This window comes from Melanotaenia boesemani, chromosome 15, assembly GCF_017639745.1.
Source record: "Melanotaenia boesemani isolate fMelBoe1 chromosome 15, fMelBoe1.pri, whole genome shotgun sequence".
Taxonomy (NCBI): Eukaryota; Metazoa; Chordata; class Actinopteri; order Atheriniformes; family Melanotaeniidae; genus Melanotaenia; species Melanotaenia boesemani.
Window position 1 is genome coordinate 17,428,578 of NC_055696.1, and position 16,538 is coordinate 17,445,115.

The 16,538-nt window shown below is 36.8% G+C and overlaps 1 protein-coding gene across 3 annotated transcripts in view; it reads right to left on the reverse strand.

The window, feature by feature from the left end:
• Positions 1–303: 303 nt before the first annotated feature.
• LOC121653911 (solute carrier family 22 member 5-like) overlaps positions 304–16,538 on the reverse strand; it is a 37,145-nt gene continuing 20,910 nt past the window's right edge. For all 3 annotated transcript variants that reach the window (XM_042007675.1, XM_042007676.1, XM_042007674.1), the window contains 10 exons: positions 12,804–13,225; positions 12,325–12,428; positions 10,960–11,114; positions 10,710–10,881; positions 9,231–9,357; positions 7,173–7,270; positions 3,900–4,114; positions 3,605–3,787; positions 2,795–2,930; positions 304–1,679 (listed from right to left, as the gene is read on the reverse strand). In XM_042007675.1, the coding sequence (XP_041863609.1) occupies positions 1,583–1,679; positions 2,795–2,930; positions 3,605–3,787; positions 3,900–4,114; positions 7,173–7,270; positions 9,231–9,357; positions 10,710–10,881; positions 10,960–11,114; positions 12,325–12,428; positions 12,804–13,225 (1,709 nt within the window). In that variant the 3' untranslated portion in view covers positions 304–1,582. The remainder of the gene's footprint in view (positions 1,680–2,794; positions 2,931–3,604; positions 3,788–3,899; positions 4,115–7,172; positions 7,271–9,230; positions 9,358–10,709; positions 10,882–10,959; positions 11,115–12,324; positions 12,429–12,803; positions 13,226–16,538) is intronic.

A 16,538-nucleotide genomic window follows, 5' to 3' on the forward strand; every position in this document is an offset into this window, starting at 1 on the left:
ACTGCAGCTGGTTTGTGTGCTCAGAGTGGGAAACTTGTACCTGAACTGGTTTCAGACCAGAAAAGTTTGGGTGACCTCTGCCTCAAAATATTCACCAGATGCATAAGAAGTAAAGGTGAGATTGAGTAGGTAATAGGTTTATTGGTAAGTTATTCGATCAGTCAATGCTAAACATTTTGAAAAGGAGTGCCAGTGAAATCTGCAGTCAAATAACTAGTTTGGGGAAATTTAAAGGCATTTTCATTAAAGACAGTCAGAGATGAGTTGGACAACAGCCGTGAGATGAAAAAACAAAATTTTGACCCTGCTGCTACCCACTGGAGTTTTTTTTTTTTTGGTGAATGATGAAACAAAACATGAGACAAAGGACACATATTTAAATTATACCTCATTTGTTTGTTCATTCAATTCCCAATTCATGGTTGCAGGAAAGCTGGAGTCTATCCCAGCAATTAGTAAGAGAGAGGCTGAATTATACCTTTTATACGTAATTGTACCTGAAAATTAAAAAAAAGAATGGGAATAAAAATAAAGCCAAGGTTCGTCTCCTCAGTCCCCAAATATTTACTCTACAGTTTTATTGAAAACAGGTCAATCATCTTTTTCAAAAACATATTGTAAGGATTAAACCAACAGTTTGAGACATTTGTAAACGAGTTGTGTTTTTTATAAGCTTTTTTTGGAATTAAGTTACATCTTTATTCCAAATAAATGTTACTGCTCACATTTTTAGCCATAAGATGGTAATAATCAAAATATTACTTCAGTGCTGTGGCTCGAAGATGAAAACATTCACAACCTGTGGAACTTTCTGAAAGTCAGCTCTGACTGTCGTGACTGAAGTAGACTTATTATTAGCACGTCTGATGCAACAGGTTCTTCCCGTGCTTTGAGTATATTTCAAATTAGCATGGTTTTAAAGGGGAAAGAAAAAGCTTAAATTACAGCACAATTCAATAGTTTTACCACACTGACTCACTCGGAATGAAAGGGCTTTGTTTCCACCCTTTTTGCAGCATACATGGTTTTAACAATAATTTAGGAATTCATTACACTTTTACACAATTACAATACAAATGTTTTTTTTTTTTGTTTGTTTTCTTGTCATGAAATACACAGTTTTTAAAATACATTTACTAAACATGTTTCACAAATACAGTGTTTTTTAAAGAACCAAGAAAGTGACAAAGAACTTCTGTTGTAGTTTGTAAATGGTATTTTCAAATATTTACCAGAATCTAAACTATGAAATTTTATCATAAATCTACAGCAACAAGCTTCTGGTTTAGATGTAACCGTTGCTAGACAAATACAAGTTATTCTTTGCACTGAACTGTGTTTAAACAAGGTACAGTAATTAAATGTTTTAACAGTGGACAGTGAATATAATCTGTAATTATGGGATAGGTACAAACCCATAATGAGAGGGTGCTCACTCACATTACTGGCAGTAGTGGAAGAGAAAACATAACAGCCTCACCGTCCTGTTGTTAACACATAATTTCATACATCAAATCATCAAACAATCATTTAGTTCTTTCTGTAAAGTTTCCACCTCAAAGAAATGTGCAGAGATTGTTGTTCATTTAGTCATTAAGTCTGATTTGACTGATGCGTCTTGTGTGCTGTTTTCCCCTTCATCAGTGTTTGTGAGTGTATAAGGCGTTTTCCGACAACATCTGGAGAAACAAAAAAAAATAATAATGATTCACATCAGTTAGATCCCTGCTTCATATTCAACCTATGCTAAACTAGCTTGGAGGGAAGGAAAAAAAAGAAGCTTTTTCTTTTCTAGCAGCGTGCATCACGTCATGGGAACGTCAGCTAAATTTTGCACAGTGTCCAACTTGTAAAATCTGTAAAATGATAAATTTACTCATTAAACAGAAAACAAGAAAGTAAAATCTACTCTTTAATGCTGAGTTGGCTTACTTATTAAAGAATGAAGGAGGAACATGGAGCATGTTATCTTCATGCTGTCAGTTAAGCAATAATGTAAAAAAGTCAAAGGGCAAAATGCATTTAGTCAAGTTAACAACTGAAAAGATGGCAAATCTACCATCACAGTCTTAACAGAAAACAAGAAATACAGCAGGTATGTTTTTCTACTTGTCAGAAACATGCTAGCGTCTCAATCTATGGTTAAAAATTGTGAGACAACAAAATGTTGTTTGATAAAGGGCTGTGTATATGATGGGAACCACAACCTGTGATTATCATAAGTGTGTACTATAATGTATTTATGGTTATAACCTTGTGTTAATCATTGTTTTTGCTTATTTGTTTGTTTGTTTGTTTTGTCTTTGCTTTTTTTCTAAACTGAACCATATACTTTTACTCCTAACTCTAACTATACACAGGAAAAAGCTAAGCAGGAAAGTGAGGAGTTGCAATCGGGAGCAGAAAAAAAGGAACAAGACTGAAGAAAAGTCCCACCCCCACAGTGAGGTAATGACATCTACCCCCCCCTCCTTACAAGGCAGAAAATCAGCAGCTTATAATGCATGTACACATAGCAGGACATCACAGGTGAATGATGCAAGCCATCTGTCTGTATGGACAATTTTCATTTTAGTTGTGTAGGTAGATTTATTTGTTTTTGTTTTTATTAGCATTAGCATTAGCATTAGCATTAGTATTATAGAGCCTTTATTTTAGTGAGACAGCAGCATTTTGCAACATCAGAAACTGAGGAACTGGAAAAGAAATTTTTCACAGCACATTTTTTTCAAGCTGTTGCTTCTTATGTAAAACAAAATAATAAATAAATACACGTTCAGAGATGTATATTTACCCCGGGAACTGTTGCATGTGAGTGATGGTGTCAGGCAGAGGCATTCCAAAGCTCTCCGGCAGCAGGAGACTCAGCAACGCCGTCAGAGCTGTGAGGGTTCCCATTAGGATGTAAGGCAGTGAAACAGAATAGCTTCCTGTGGCAAAACATTAAAGCAGACAGGGAGACAGTGGAAAAACAACTTGATCTACAACTGAACATAAAAAAGCATAAAAAAGTTGAAAGTTAGAGGCTACTTTAAAAGAAATGTTTCAAATAAAGGCTTTAGCAGATTACAGGAGACTGGTCCCTTCTTTCTTCTAATAAAGACAACTGTTTTGTTTTTGACAAAGTAGTTGCTCTCGTTTATTTCTGACTGTGGCTTTTCTAAGAATTAATGTGTTCTTTCCTATAAGAGTACAAAAACATGGAGGTTAGACTGAATGGAAATTGACTAAAAGTGTGACTTTGAATGCTGCAACAGAGCAGGTGGACCTTTACAAACTTGCATGGGATAACTGGTGTAGATAATAGATTGAAGGTGCATACATTGGATAGAAACTGGTTATGAATATAACTTAATTTTTCATTTTGTATTTCATAAATTTCCTGATTTACTGCCAGCATGTTTGATATAAGTACTGTAGCTTTAAGGGGAGAGTAATGGTATGTAAAAAAAGTGAGAACATGGAGACTGAAAGGAGGTTTAGTAGAAGTGACTTCTACTGGAGCTAAATAAGTATGTAATCTTGACATACTTATGATTAACACCTAAAGATGAGTAAACTGACATGGAACTAACATAGTTCTGAGAGATGAGAGTATTCTCACTTAAGTAAATGAAGAATGGAGCAGTGATGCTTCCTATTCTGGAAGCCATGGAACAGGTGCCAACAGCTGTATTCCTCAGGACTGTCGGGTAGACTTCTGCAGAGTAGGCGTACACAATGGCAAAGGCTGTTGTCACTGCAAACTTGCCGATCATCTCAAGCGTTATGGCAAGATAAACCAAGTCTGCAGGAAATTAAATATTACGTTTTTTAAGGTTGTGACTTATTGGCTCAGTAAAATGAGCAAATGATTAAATGACAGAAGTGCTAAAAAGCAGCTGGCTGGTGTGTCATACCTGCTGGTATGAGCTGTATGATGAGTAGAAACAACCCTCCCATGAAGAGAGTTGAAAAGAGGCTCAGTCGTCTGGAACACCAGCGGAACATAACCCATGACAAAGTGTAGGCTGGCATCTCTACCAAAGCTGACAGGAAGCAGTTGAAGTAAGCGTTTCCATGGAGGTTGGAAGTGTTCAGGGAAAGACCAAGGTAGGCGATAGTCAGGGTGTTCCTGTTGGGGGTAAATTTAAATCATAAACAACAAACTCTGAGGTGTTTGATAGTCTTGGAATCTTGCTGACATGACACTACAATATGGTTAACTGGAGGAAATTTGTCTAAATTTACACGAGCAGTTTTATCAAGAAACAACACGCCTCATTTATCCAACTGCTGTAAGAAATGAAAGCAGAACATATTTTAGACAGACTTTTACACTTTTTACACTTTTTGCTGCCGTAGGTGTATGACATAAATCTGAAAAAGGTGTTGATTTACAAACTTGTGTCCAAAAAAAATGGGTGCTGTACAATTAAATGCAACTGAAAACAAGAAAAATAAATTTAACCTGAAAATACTGCTTCTTGTAGTTTTGAAAGTAAAATAGGATTTTAGCAGTTGGGCAATTTTGGCATCTCTTGCCGTGTTTTTTATCTGTGTTGTAACAAATGTATTGGATAGGTTTGGACTGTAAGCAGGAGAACACATCTGCTCTTTCAAAACACATAATGGTGTTATACTCTGTTATTCATCATTGGATTTGGGGATTTTCTCTGTGAAATACATGAGCCCATCCCTGAAAAATACATCTGCACGCAGTATATGTTACACCATTCAACTACAATTTCCCATGGGCCAATAGATTTTGTTTTTTTGTTTTTTTTGACCACATATATACAAAATCACAGTAACATTAACTTCTGGCTTTTAGTGCAAATAAGAAAAGTAAATAAAACACCTTATGTTTTAAAAACTCTATCAGTATTTTCTAGTATTTTTTACTAGTCAAATTCTCTGCCTGCCTTCATAAGAAGCTGGCATCTTTGGCCTTCCATCAACAGTGTAAACAGCAGTGCTATGTTATCACAAAATGTCACAAAGTGGTGCGCTTACATTTTAGTCGCTGTTATTAAATTATTATTTTACTATTTATGAGTAGATGGGCAGTGGGCAGCTCCAAGTAGACTGATAAGCTGGTTCTGGCCTGTAGGCCAAGTTACACTAAAGCTTCCTTATCTCTGTTTTCACCAACGGGTGTGTCTGGGGGTGGGATGCATTTTTTTCCATTTCCACACGCAAAAACTGGGAAAGGTACTCTAATATCCGACCCGACCTGTCCTACTTTTTTTGGACCCTTCCAGTGGGGTAACAATCTAACCAATCTGACCCAAAAGGGTGGAGCTTGGTTGAGATAAAGGTCGCTTCCCGTGTGACTGAGCATAAAAACAAAGCAGGAATGGCTCCTTGTTTAGAGCAACAGATTTTCTTTTTGTTGATTAAATCTCTGTTTAAAATGGCGCTACGAAGCACCGCCAAGAATAAAGAACACAAACTGCTGGATGATCGCCATTCCCCTCCTTTGAGTTCTGTTTTGGTTCTACTTTAAGGAAAGGTGCTACAATGGCGTCATGCTATTATGTAGCTGAGGCATCGATTACTATCCAGCTGATACTCAGCCTCTCCGGTAAGGTTACGGTTGGCTTTGGAAACTCAACGAGATTACAGTTTACAAACCATATCCACACCCTAACCATCCCGTCCCCCACCAGCACCCGCTGGTGGAAACGAGGCTTTTGTTTTATTCAGCATCAATAGTGTCTTTACTCATGACATGCAGAATATGGCACTCAAATGCAATCACAGAAGCCGAGTTTTTACCTGTGCTGACTAAATTTAGCATTACCATGATTTCTAAAATTTAAAAAGAACGTCTAACCTCCCACTAATTTTACCAACTGTGTTGACCCATTCCCAAAAACACTCATGCTGAGCTTTTTACTATCGTAATTATATTCTGTGGTTAGCAGAAGTATTGACTGTCCTGTAATATATTTCTTTTTTCTTTTTATCAACATTTATGCATATATATTCATCCTCTTTGCTAAGAAGACACTAACTAAAATCTGATGCTGCAAATTACCTTCACAAGTCTCATAATTAGTTAAATAAGGTCTATGTGCATGCAATCTAAGAGGCACATGATTTAAAAATATGTCTGCTATTTTTACAAGCATCTGGTGACCTCCTGAAATTGTCTTGTGACACCCATGGGGGTCCTCACCCCTAGTTTAAGAAACACTGGTCTATAAGACCACTGTATAAGCCGTGCACTCCATAGAGCTGGGCTTTACAGAGAAGGTGCAGGGGGAGAAAAAACATTGTTTAAAGAAAAGTTAATCACAAGGAGACTCTCTAAACATGGAAGGATGTCTTCTGGTTAGATCAAACTTAAAATTAATTTCCTGAGAAAATGCTATATCTGAAGCAAACCTCTCATCTAAACTAAAAAAGTTTAGATGGGGGCCAGACAGGAGCACTAACCAGGAAAAGATCGGCACAAATGAGAAATATTTCTTGATATATCTTGATTTACGTATTATTGAACTGATTATTACAACTAAAGTGATCATCTAATCTAAAAAAAAAGCGAAGAAAATCCCAAGTTAGCATCGGTTTACATTTTCTGTCAGGATGAATTAATTTGTAAGCTGTGATTAATTTGATTAAAATTTTTTAATCACTTGACAGCCCTAGTTGAAACACAAGAATTGGGTGAAGTGAATACTTTTGCAAGCTATATTTTATGTACTCTACAGATGTAGCCTTTTGTAATGTAATGTTGGAGTTTAAAGTTTTGCACAAAGACATGTTGAATGGCTGTGAATAAAATCACTGCTCCCTGCAGCAGAGCAATGACTAATGTTGCTGGTGGATGCAGAAATGAACTGTGTTCACTGACAATGATTTTCTTATCTGTTCTCGACTGCATCAGCAAACTGCATCTGTTTTCAGATGAACAAGTACAGACATATTGTGCAATTACATAAAATCTTATTTTGATCTTAGTTGCAGGCTTCAACGAACATGACAGGTCATTATTTATTGTTAGTAAAATAGGCTGACATGTGGTTCAGATGACCCATGAACAGACAAGACCTGTGCACGTACAGTATATGTCCCACAGTGTGCATGAACTCTACAGTATGTCTGTTATTGCATGAGTGTGCTTAGCTGTGTGTTCACTGTCACTGTAAGGAATGTGGAGACCAGCTGGGACAGCAGGGACTCACCAGACCAGCCACAGCGTGATAGAGATCCAGCGGATGTTTCTAGTACGAAGCAGGTCACAGATGTTATGGGTCCCCTTCTTCTCAGACTTAATTTCTTTCTATGGTGCAGCAGAGCATGAAAAAATAAAAAAGTGCTTTAACAAGCATCAGTATAGAAATAATGTCATAATAAAGATGCTTCTGAAGAAGAACAAAAGTTGCCTAGAGAAAATGTTAAAAAATTAATTTGCATTTTTATCCCTTCAGCCCATCATTTATATCATTAATCTGTTTTGCTTGGTTGTTAATTAATATCTTTGCATTATTCTATCACCTTTAACTTAAATAGAAAGCAACCAAAAGCCCCCCCCCCCCCCAAAAAAAATCAGTCAGTCCCATAAAAGTAAAAGTCAGAGGTAAAATGTTTTTATAATATTACAGCAGTATTTGTGACAAACATGCATTGCAAGAACAGGATATTAATGTGTTCTCCAAGAAATTTTGTTAAACAAGAAACACTGCCTGACCCCCTGCTGAGTCAACTGTTGATAACAGAAAAGAGTACGGGACAACATGTGTCCAAACATAGTAAATATCTCAGTTTGAGGTGGTTTAGTTTTAACAGTGAAGTTCACAGGTTCACACAACACAGACCCCAACTGGTGCAGAGAAAGAAGCATTTGTAGTAAATCATACAGGAGCATTTTTCTTTTTCTTTTTGTTTTGCATGCTGTTATTGCTGTAACAAGATCCAATGTCATGCCAAAGAGATAATGATTTTTCCAAATTTCCCTGCAAGTTCCTCCTTTTTATGAAATGATAACTCACAATGGACGATTTAAAAGAAAATTTCAGTTTTTCAGAGATAAATGAGACAAATAACCACTAATGCCCACACTTTTTTTTATTTTTAGCAGATGTTGGCTTCCAGATTTTAATGGCATTTTCTATATTTTCTGTTTTTACCAACTGAAATGTTTAGTGTACCACTGGCTGCAACACATACCCAAAGCATGATAGAATGTGTTGCATGAATTTTGACATGTCTGTCATAGTGTGCAGGTGAGTGTTCACACATGTGGAAAACAGAAAATAGTAAAAGATTATCCTGAGCAGTGAACCATGAAAAGTTCATCCCCTTTCACCTTCCCCTGGGAGACAAGGATGGATCTTAGAAAAACTTTAACCCTTAGGAGTAAGCATTGCAGGACTGCAGAACAGTACGGTTTTTCCTGTAGTGGCTGAGAGCTCATTACTCATTAGAAAATGTCATTGTCAGTATGAAACACGTTTAGTGCAAACATTCACACCACCACGGAATAAGACATGTTTCCACTGGACACAAGTGATCATCCTGACTAAAGTCACTAATTCTTTAGTATTTTTTAAATGTTTTTTACTTTAGTCTAATATTTCCTGAGCAAAACAAACACATCTCATCAACAACTGACCATTGTTTTATGAAAGTATTAAATCAGGCCATAAACTTCCAAATAATTATCATAGAGATTAGCATTCTTCATAATGGAATTAACATTGATCTACATGTGTAACAGAACCTGCGTTGTGCATCAACTGAGTGCAACATCAAGAAGAGAAGACATGCAGTAACTTTACTTTTACCTAACTCTGGCATCACAAAAATGACTCCACACAGCAGTTGATGGTGTTTTCTTAAGTTGCAGAGAGCAAATATCCCTCCCTCATTTTAACCCCCTGCCTTTCATTTAATTAATGCAAGCATTACAGATTACTAAAAAAGAGTGAAAACAAACATAACATTTTCAGTTCAGAGAAATGTAAAACGCTTTTTTTTTGTAAATATTTTGTACGGTGAAAACTGCAAATTTAAAATTATGTTGCCATTAATGTAAACACCTTCAATTTACATCTTGGAGATTTGGCAGTAAAGTATTCATTATTTGAAAGTGGCAGCAGAGTTTTACCAATTAATAGTTTGGATAATAAATCAAAAGTTAAAACTGACTTTTCTCCAGTCTATGTAGATGTAAATGTTTTCTTTACATTAACAAGAACATTATGATGATCTGTTTCCCTCAGCAGTCAAGTTGCTCCTACCTGCAAAGGGCTGAAGATGACTGGTGGAGGCTCAATCTTGTTTGTCTTAGCGGCTTGTCTGATTATGGCCGCAGCTTCTTGCACTCTTCCCTGAGAAAGCAGCCACCGAGGAGACTCTGGGATGAACCTGCCTCGTTGCAAAACATCGTAGACAGAGAGGCAGCAAGCTCAATCCACAGGAATTGGACTGAACTTGTCTCCACTTTACTTTGCTTTGGATGTCTGTAAGTCAGGTAAAATCTACACAACACAAGTGCTCATGCTTTGATGAAGTTACCACAGGGCATGTTCATGGGACTTTAACTTGTTTCTAGTTAATAAAATAGTTATGTCTGTAACATTTAATTATCATGTCATGCTGTGCAAATTTTAAATAAAATGGTTTGCACTTGTCTTCCTTTAAAAAGGCCTCTCCTGAGAAAGATTTCTCTTGGATGGCAGCACATTCAATGTTCCTTAAAAACCTGTTTATTTCATTCACAATTAGTAGTGCATTCACAGGTGTGTTAAGTTACCCAGACTGTGCAAAAATCTCCTCCAATGCCATTGCAGATGCTGACTTTTGAACTGTATACTGATAAAAGCCAGATAAAAGGATTGTTTTCAACTTATTTAATGAGCCATTCGCTGTCCCTGTTCCAGCCGTATGTACTTATACGTGCATGGCTTAATTTTTGAGACAAGCAAACTGGTCATTGGTCATTTCTGCTGGGTCACTCCATCCTGCTAAATACCCTGGGCTCCTGACCCATCAGCACATCAGGACTACTACTTTGGCAGAGAACGCAGCAGCATTTCAGGAGTGTTTCTTTTTGGTAAGTTTTTACCAGAGTAATTAATTCCTCACCCTTCTCTTGGCTACAATATTTCTGATCTCATGCCAAATCAGTTTAATTAACCAATGAGATGTTGCACCAGTCTCTTTTTTTATTCATCCTTTCTAGTCTCTTGCTGTCCCTCTCCCAGTTTTTCTTAAAACATGTTGCTGCTAACAAATAAAAAAAAGCAAATGTTCTTTAATAATAACTGTAACATTTTTAAATAAATCCAGACGTACAAAATATAGGCTTTAAATAGATTATTGCTCTTACAACCTTTTTGGAAATGAGATTATAAAATAAAGAAAAAATGTTTGTCAGATTCCCTAAAAGTCTATTTTCATAAAATTGTTTTTGTGTTCCTAATCCAACCACCCAAAACCTTTTAAGAAACAAAACTATTAAGAAATCCGGTAAATATTTATATTTAAATGTAAAAAAAAAAAAAAAAAAAAAAAGGGAATAAAACTTAATCAAGGGACAGCAATTATAGTAATTTACTAATAATTTAGAGATTTTGCAGAAATGACCTTGATTAAGAAGGTTAATTTGTTGAACATGACAGGCACTTTAAAAGAAAAACTAGTTAAAAAAGAAATCCTTCACAATGGTATATAGAATCAATTAACTAAAACAGACACACATGCACACACACACCTACCACCAGAGAGGCATACAGAGGCAGTGTGGCAGCGTGAGGCCAATGAGCAGCATCCTCCAGTCTCTGATGAAGAACGCGACCAGTGGCAGAAGCATGTAGCCCAGAGCGAAGAACAGACATACCCCCGCAGTGGAGAAAACTGTCCGAACGCAAGGTCCTAAAATCTCAGTGCCTTAAGAGATCATTTGAAACACAAGTTTAATTATATTTTTGTATCATAATGTTAAACCTAAAAAGAGAACTGACGTACCTAAGACAAATGCAGCCACGTAATTGGAAATTTGTGACAGTCCAATAAAAAAATACACTGCACAAAATGCAGTCCAGCTCTGAGAGAAAACTTCAACAAAAGTGGAGACCAGCTGGAGCGCTGTGGTGGCAAACAGTACTATTTTTCTCCCATACCTGAAATTGACACAAAGCGCAAAAGAGTGGTCACATAGACATGTTGTACAGATAGGAGAGTTATGTGGTCTCAATGAAAAGCATTTCAACTTATTCCTTTACTTATATTGTGTCTTATGTTTTGTTACTAATTATTTTTGTCTTTGCTGCAGTCAGACTGTCACTACACCGATTTGATTTTATCCAGTGTAAATGACGACTACGTTATGAAGAAGGTCACAGCAGCTGCAGAAATTATTTTTCTCAGCTGTTGGTTGAGATATAAACAAATGGAGGTGAACAGAAACTTTTGTTTGTTTTCCTGATGAGTAGAGTCACAATTCAAAGTGAATCGAAGTGGTGTTTGGTGCTGCTGTCAGGAAACCTTTGGGGTTCTGCAACATCCTTGAGGAGAAATTAAGCCAAAAGTGTCCAAATTGGTGGAAACCTGAGGTATATTAGACTCTAACCAGCAAGTTTTGGCTCCCTGGTGATTTTATGAAAGGCTGCTGGATAAAGTCAACATATTCCTTTCACTTAGTTTCTGAATAGTTTAGGATAATTGTAGATTGTTGCTTGATTCATACGCTTTTAAATTGCATTTCCATTTAATGCAAATGTGTTTACAGTTACAGTTTTTTGGGGGGTTCTGAAGGCAAATCAGAACCTGCACAAAGGTTATGCAGGTGTTTATTTGGCAGAGATATTTACATTAAAAAGTAATTTTATCTCATCAAGGTTAAAATACAACGGCAAACTGGGACTAAGCCAAAGAGCAATAAGTTTTCATTGTGAGAAAGGTTTAAAATTTTTAATGGATGACTTCAGACCAAACAAGGGGAAGAAGGTCATATTTATAGTTCAGGCATTAATGAAACCAGGCTACTAACATTTCTGTTTCTGTCCATTAGTTAACTTCAGTCTGTCCTACCCAAACAGTTTGGGACTTGCAGTTCAATTCCCTGTAAGCTGTCATAAATGTGTACCGTAAAATTAAACATCTAACAATGTAAAGTTCAAGAACATGAATGATCTGGTAACTGATTTACAATAGGAAGGACTTCTGGTCATTCTGAGCTCAGAAAATCATCGGTTGAAGGTTGAAAGAGGGTGTTCTGAATTGGGGAAATTATGATTAGCTTATTTTAAGTCATCACTTCAGTTTTAATAGACCTTAATAGTCTCAATGATAATGCTTGTCTTATTAAACCACTAAGCTTTTGTCCATAACCTGTCAGACAGCTGTCCTGAAATGAAGGAGCCAGTGAGAACACCACAGAAGAAAAATGATGAAGTCAGTGGATTCTTCCAGCTTTGATCACACACCAGGTCCCACTGCAAAAGCACAAGACATATGCATGCAATACAGATCAGAGTCAGAAACTTTTACAACTAATAGTGGACCAAAGGTTAAAAAGACATCTAGAAAATATTAGCAAATGAGGCAACAGCTAAATAAGAATGACAGCAAATGCCCTAATCACAATCCTCATTACTCAACAACTAGTTTACTGTCAAACTATAAACTGGATTATTATCATTTGGTAATTAAATTATTTATATATATATATATATATATATATATATATATAAATATATATATATATATATATATATATATATATATATATAAAACCCTTGCATGTTTCACCCACAAAAGGCACCAGAACTGAGTCTTCTCTGAATGTATGGAAAGGTCTAAACACACACCTCAGTGATGATAGTAGATGTGTACACGCTGTGGTCATACTCCCATCCGTCCAAGCAGTATTCTTTCGGTACATTGGACAGATTAACGTCAACGCCGGGCAGCAAGCCTCTCTCCGAGAAACTCACTAAGTAGTCCAGTTTGTATCTGGAGCACTTGCTGGGCACCAGCGCGCTCCCGCGGCTCTCGTCCTCCTCCAGCGGGATGCTGCTGTTCCTCCATGCGTCAGTGAGGTTAAGGTGCGCGGGTACGAGGCAGTGGTGAGGCGGCGTGTCAGCGAGAAACACGATGGCCAGGGCTGTGAATCCGTTGGGGATGATAGTAAGGCAGAGGAAGAAAAACACCTGCTGCTGGAAGCGTCCCCACTCTCCGAGGAAAGCGGTTTCAGCCTCGTAGTCGGTGGCTTTGTTGGTTGCTGGAGACTCTGCGCTCATGTTGGTGAAGTTAGGAAACACAAATGAATGAGTTTAGATCAGCATTTCCGAAGCAGTGCTTTTTGTTTCAGCTATAAAACCATCCCACCCACCACCCAATGTAGGCTAATACTTTTTTTTTTCCCCCTGAATTAACTTTGTCTTCAAATGGTCAATCTTAGGGTTGGATTGAAAACTAAACCATAATCCAGAGCTTTCACTTGTTAAATGATTAACTGTAAGACACACTTATAATGTTAACATGTGACAATAACATGTTTTACTGATCTGTTTGTATCACTTCTGCTGTGAACCAAAGCATCAGTTTTTTGGTAATGAAGAAAAATAACAGATTTTATTAAGTCAAATTCTAAATAGACCAAAAGGTTAAACTCTATAAAGATTGCTTCATATCAATGCTAACTTTAAAATTTTCAGCATTTACAATATTGTCTATGTTTTGAATGATCGTGTGATAAAGGCCTAAAGTTAAACCTGATTTCATAAGGCAAGGCAATTGTATAGCACATTTCATTAGACTACTCAGAGTCCTTTACATAAAATATTACATGCATTACAACAGGATGCAGAACAAGCATTAAAAGTATATTTAAAAAAAAGAAACAAAAATCATATTAAGACATAATTTAAAGGGTTATGAAAAATTATAATAAAACCTAGTAAAATAACTGAATTAAATAAAAAATGTATAAAAACAAGCAACGGTATAGGTAAGTTGACAGAAACCATGCTAATTTCATGTATAGGTGCATGAGATGTTTTTTATTTATTTATTTATTTTTACCTAGACTTAAAATGTCAACAGTTGGTGAAAGTTTAATAACCACTGGCAGTTTGTTCCACTTGTTTAACAGCTAGATGTTGCTTCTCCTTGTTTAGTCTGGACTGAACTGACCTGAGTCCTTGGATCTATGCTAGGTTTATATTCTCTGAACTTATCACAGATGTATTCTGGGCCCAAACTGTTCTGGGATTTATAAACTATCAGTAGGGTTTTCAGATCTAATCTGTGACTGACTGGAAGCCTGTGTAAAGATTTAAAAACTGGTGTGGTGTGTTTAGATCTCTTAGTTCTGGTTATAGTAGCGGTGTTGTCGTTGAGCTGTATGTGTCTAATGTTTTTTTATGAAGTCCTTTTAAAACACCATGAAGTCTACTGGAGATGAAAGCATGGACAACCAAATTTTCAGTTCTGATCATGTTTTTCAGTTGGTAAAAAGCCGCCTTGGTGACAGCTTCGATGTGGCTGTTGCAAGCCAAATCTGAGTTTATAAACACACCAAGGTTACGAACTTGGTCATTGATTGTTTTTTTAGAACCCCAGTCTCATTGTGTACTAATGCTGACCCTCTTCTCTTTGCTACCGAACAGAATAATGGCAGTTTTGTCTTCATTTAATTGTAGAAAAATCTAATCTGTCACCCCCTGTGGTCACAGATTCTGTTGGGTCACAGATTTTAGTGTAACACAGGCAGCTATTGGAGTTTGCATGTTCTCCCCGTGTACGCGTGGGTTCTCTCTGGGTACTCCGGCTTCCTCCCACTGTCCAAAGACATGCTTGTTAGGTTAATTGATGACTCTAAATTCTTCCTAGTAGTTAGTGAGTGTGTGTGTGAATGGTTGTTTGTCCCTATGTGTTGGCCCTGCGATGGACTGGTGAACTTTCCAGGGTGTACCCTGCCTCTCACCTATTAATGCTGGGATAGGCTCCAGCTTACCCACGACCTGTAATGGACTAATCGGTACAGAGAATGAATGAAAGAACAGGCAGACATTTCCTATTTTAGAACAACAATGGCGGCTGATATGGTGCAGTGTCTTCACGAGCTTGTGGAAGCAACTGAAGAAATAATTCTTCTGTTAAAAATCTTATAGCACAATAAAATGATAACTGCATTGTTTTTAAAAAATAGCAGTTACCGCACAAATTCAGAGAGAAGATCCAGAAATTCAGAAATACGTGTCAAGCCTCTGTGGACCTACACAAAGCATACTGTGTTAACGTCGTAACTAACCTCACACAGTTACCACACAAATGTAAATTCATCTTAAGCCTTTTGGTCTGCAGTCGACGGGTGATAAAAAACATCAAGTTGTGTATCATCTGCATAATTGTGATAATTAATGTTAAAATTCTGTAATATTTAACCCAAAGGAAGCAATACAAGTTGAATAGAAAAGGTCCAACAACTGACTCTTGGGAATTTCACAAGTCATAGCCACATGCTCAGATTCATAGTCAAATAATGACTTACAAACTTTACATTTCACCCATTTATTGTTAATTAGCTTCCTCTATAAACTTAACTTACTCCACGAGTGAAAAAATTAACAGTGCCAAAAGAGCTACAGGTGTATTTCAGGCTGTGGTGATGGAAAAACATGCTTTTCCACAAACAGCAGAGTTAAAGACCATCCATCCATCCATCCATCCATCCATCCATCCATCCCAGTGCAGAGTAAGGAGGGGGGGATTGAGTTGAACCTTTGCAGCAGTTGGAGCACAAGACTCAAAACTGAAACTGAAAATATCAAGATGTCCATATCAGTCAAGATAGATAGTGGGTCAAATCTACAATTCTCTTTTATTTCATACTTTCAAAATACTGAGTAAGTTTTGGAATTAAAAAATGGCTCCATAAAACACTGCTATTTTACTAATAATAGGTTACTTGTGTATCTCTTCCTGTGCTCAAAATATCTTAAGTTTAGTAGCATTTATATCAAATTTATCACATGTTGATCTTATTTATTTATGCATTTTTGAAAATATGCTACTTCTTTCTAACTCCACATGGCCTTTAAACTGCACAGATACCTACAATCATTTGTTTTTCTGTGTGACAAAGCTGCTAGAACTTGCTAGAAAAATCCTTTCTGGTCTTGATTATGTGGTCTATCTGTCATCTTAAAAAAGCTGGAAACTCCTGATTGGAATACATGCAGAAAATACTTCCAATAAAGACATGAACTCTGGGTCCTTTTATCTTTGTAATGACAATTGCACTAATTATCTTTAACCCAATGCAAGAATTCAGGGTAATTTTTATGCTACACCTTCATAAAGGCTTCTCTCTCAGAGGAGCACACTTCCCCATGTCTGTCCACCTCATAATGAAGTTACAGGTAAGAGCAATAATCTTGAGTAGTAATCACTTTCTAACAGCTGGCTCTCTCATAGTTATTAAAAATATATATCTTTTGGGAAAATCAACATGTCTGAGACTTACAGACATGAGATGAGAAAAAGGATGTCGCTCTGTCCAGTAAATAAACTAGAAAGCGCTTTCAGCCCATAGGATT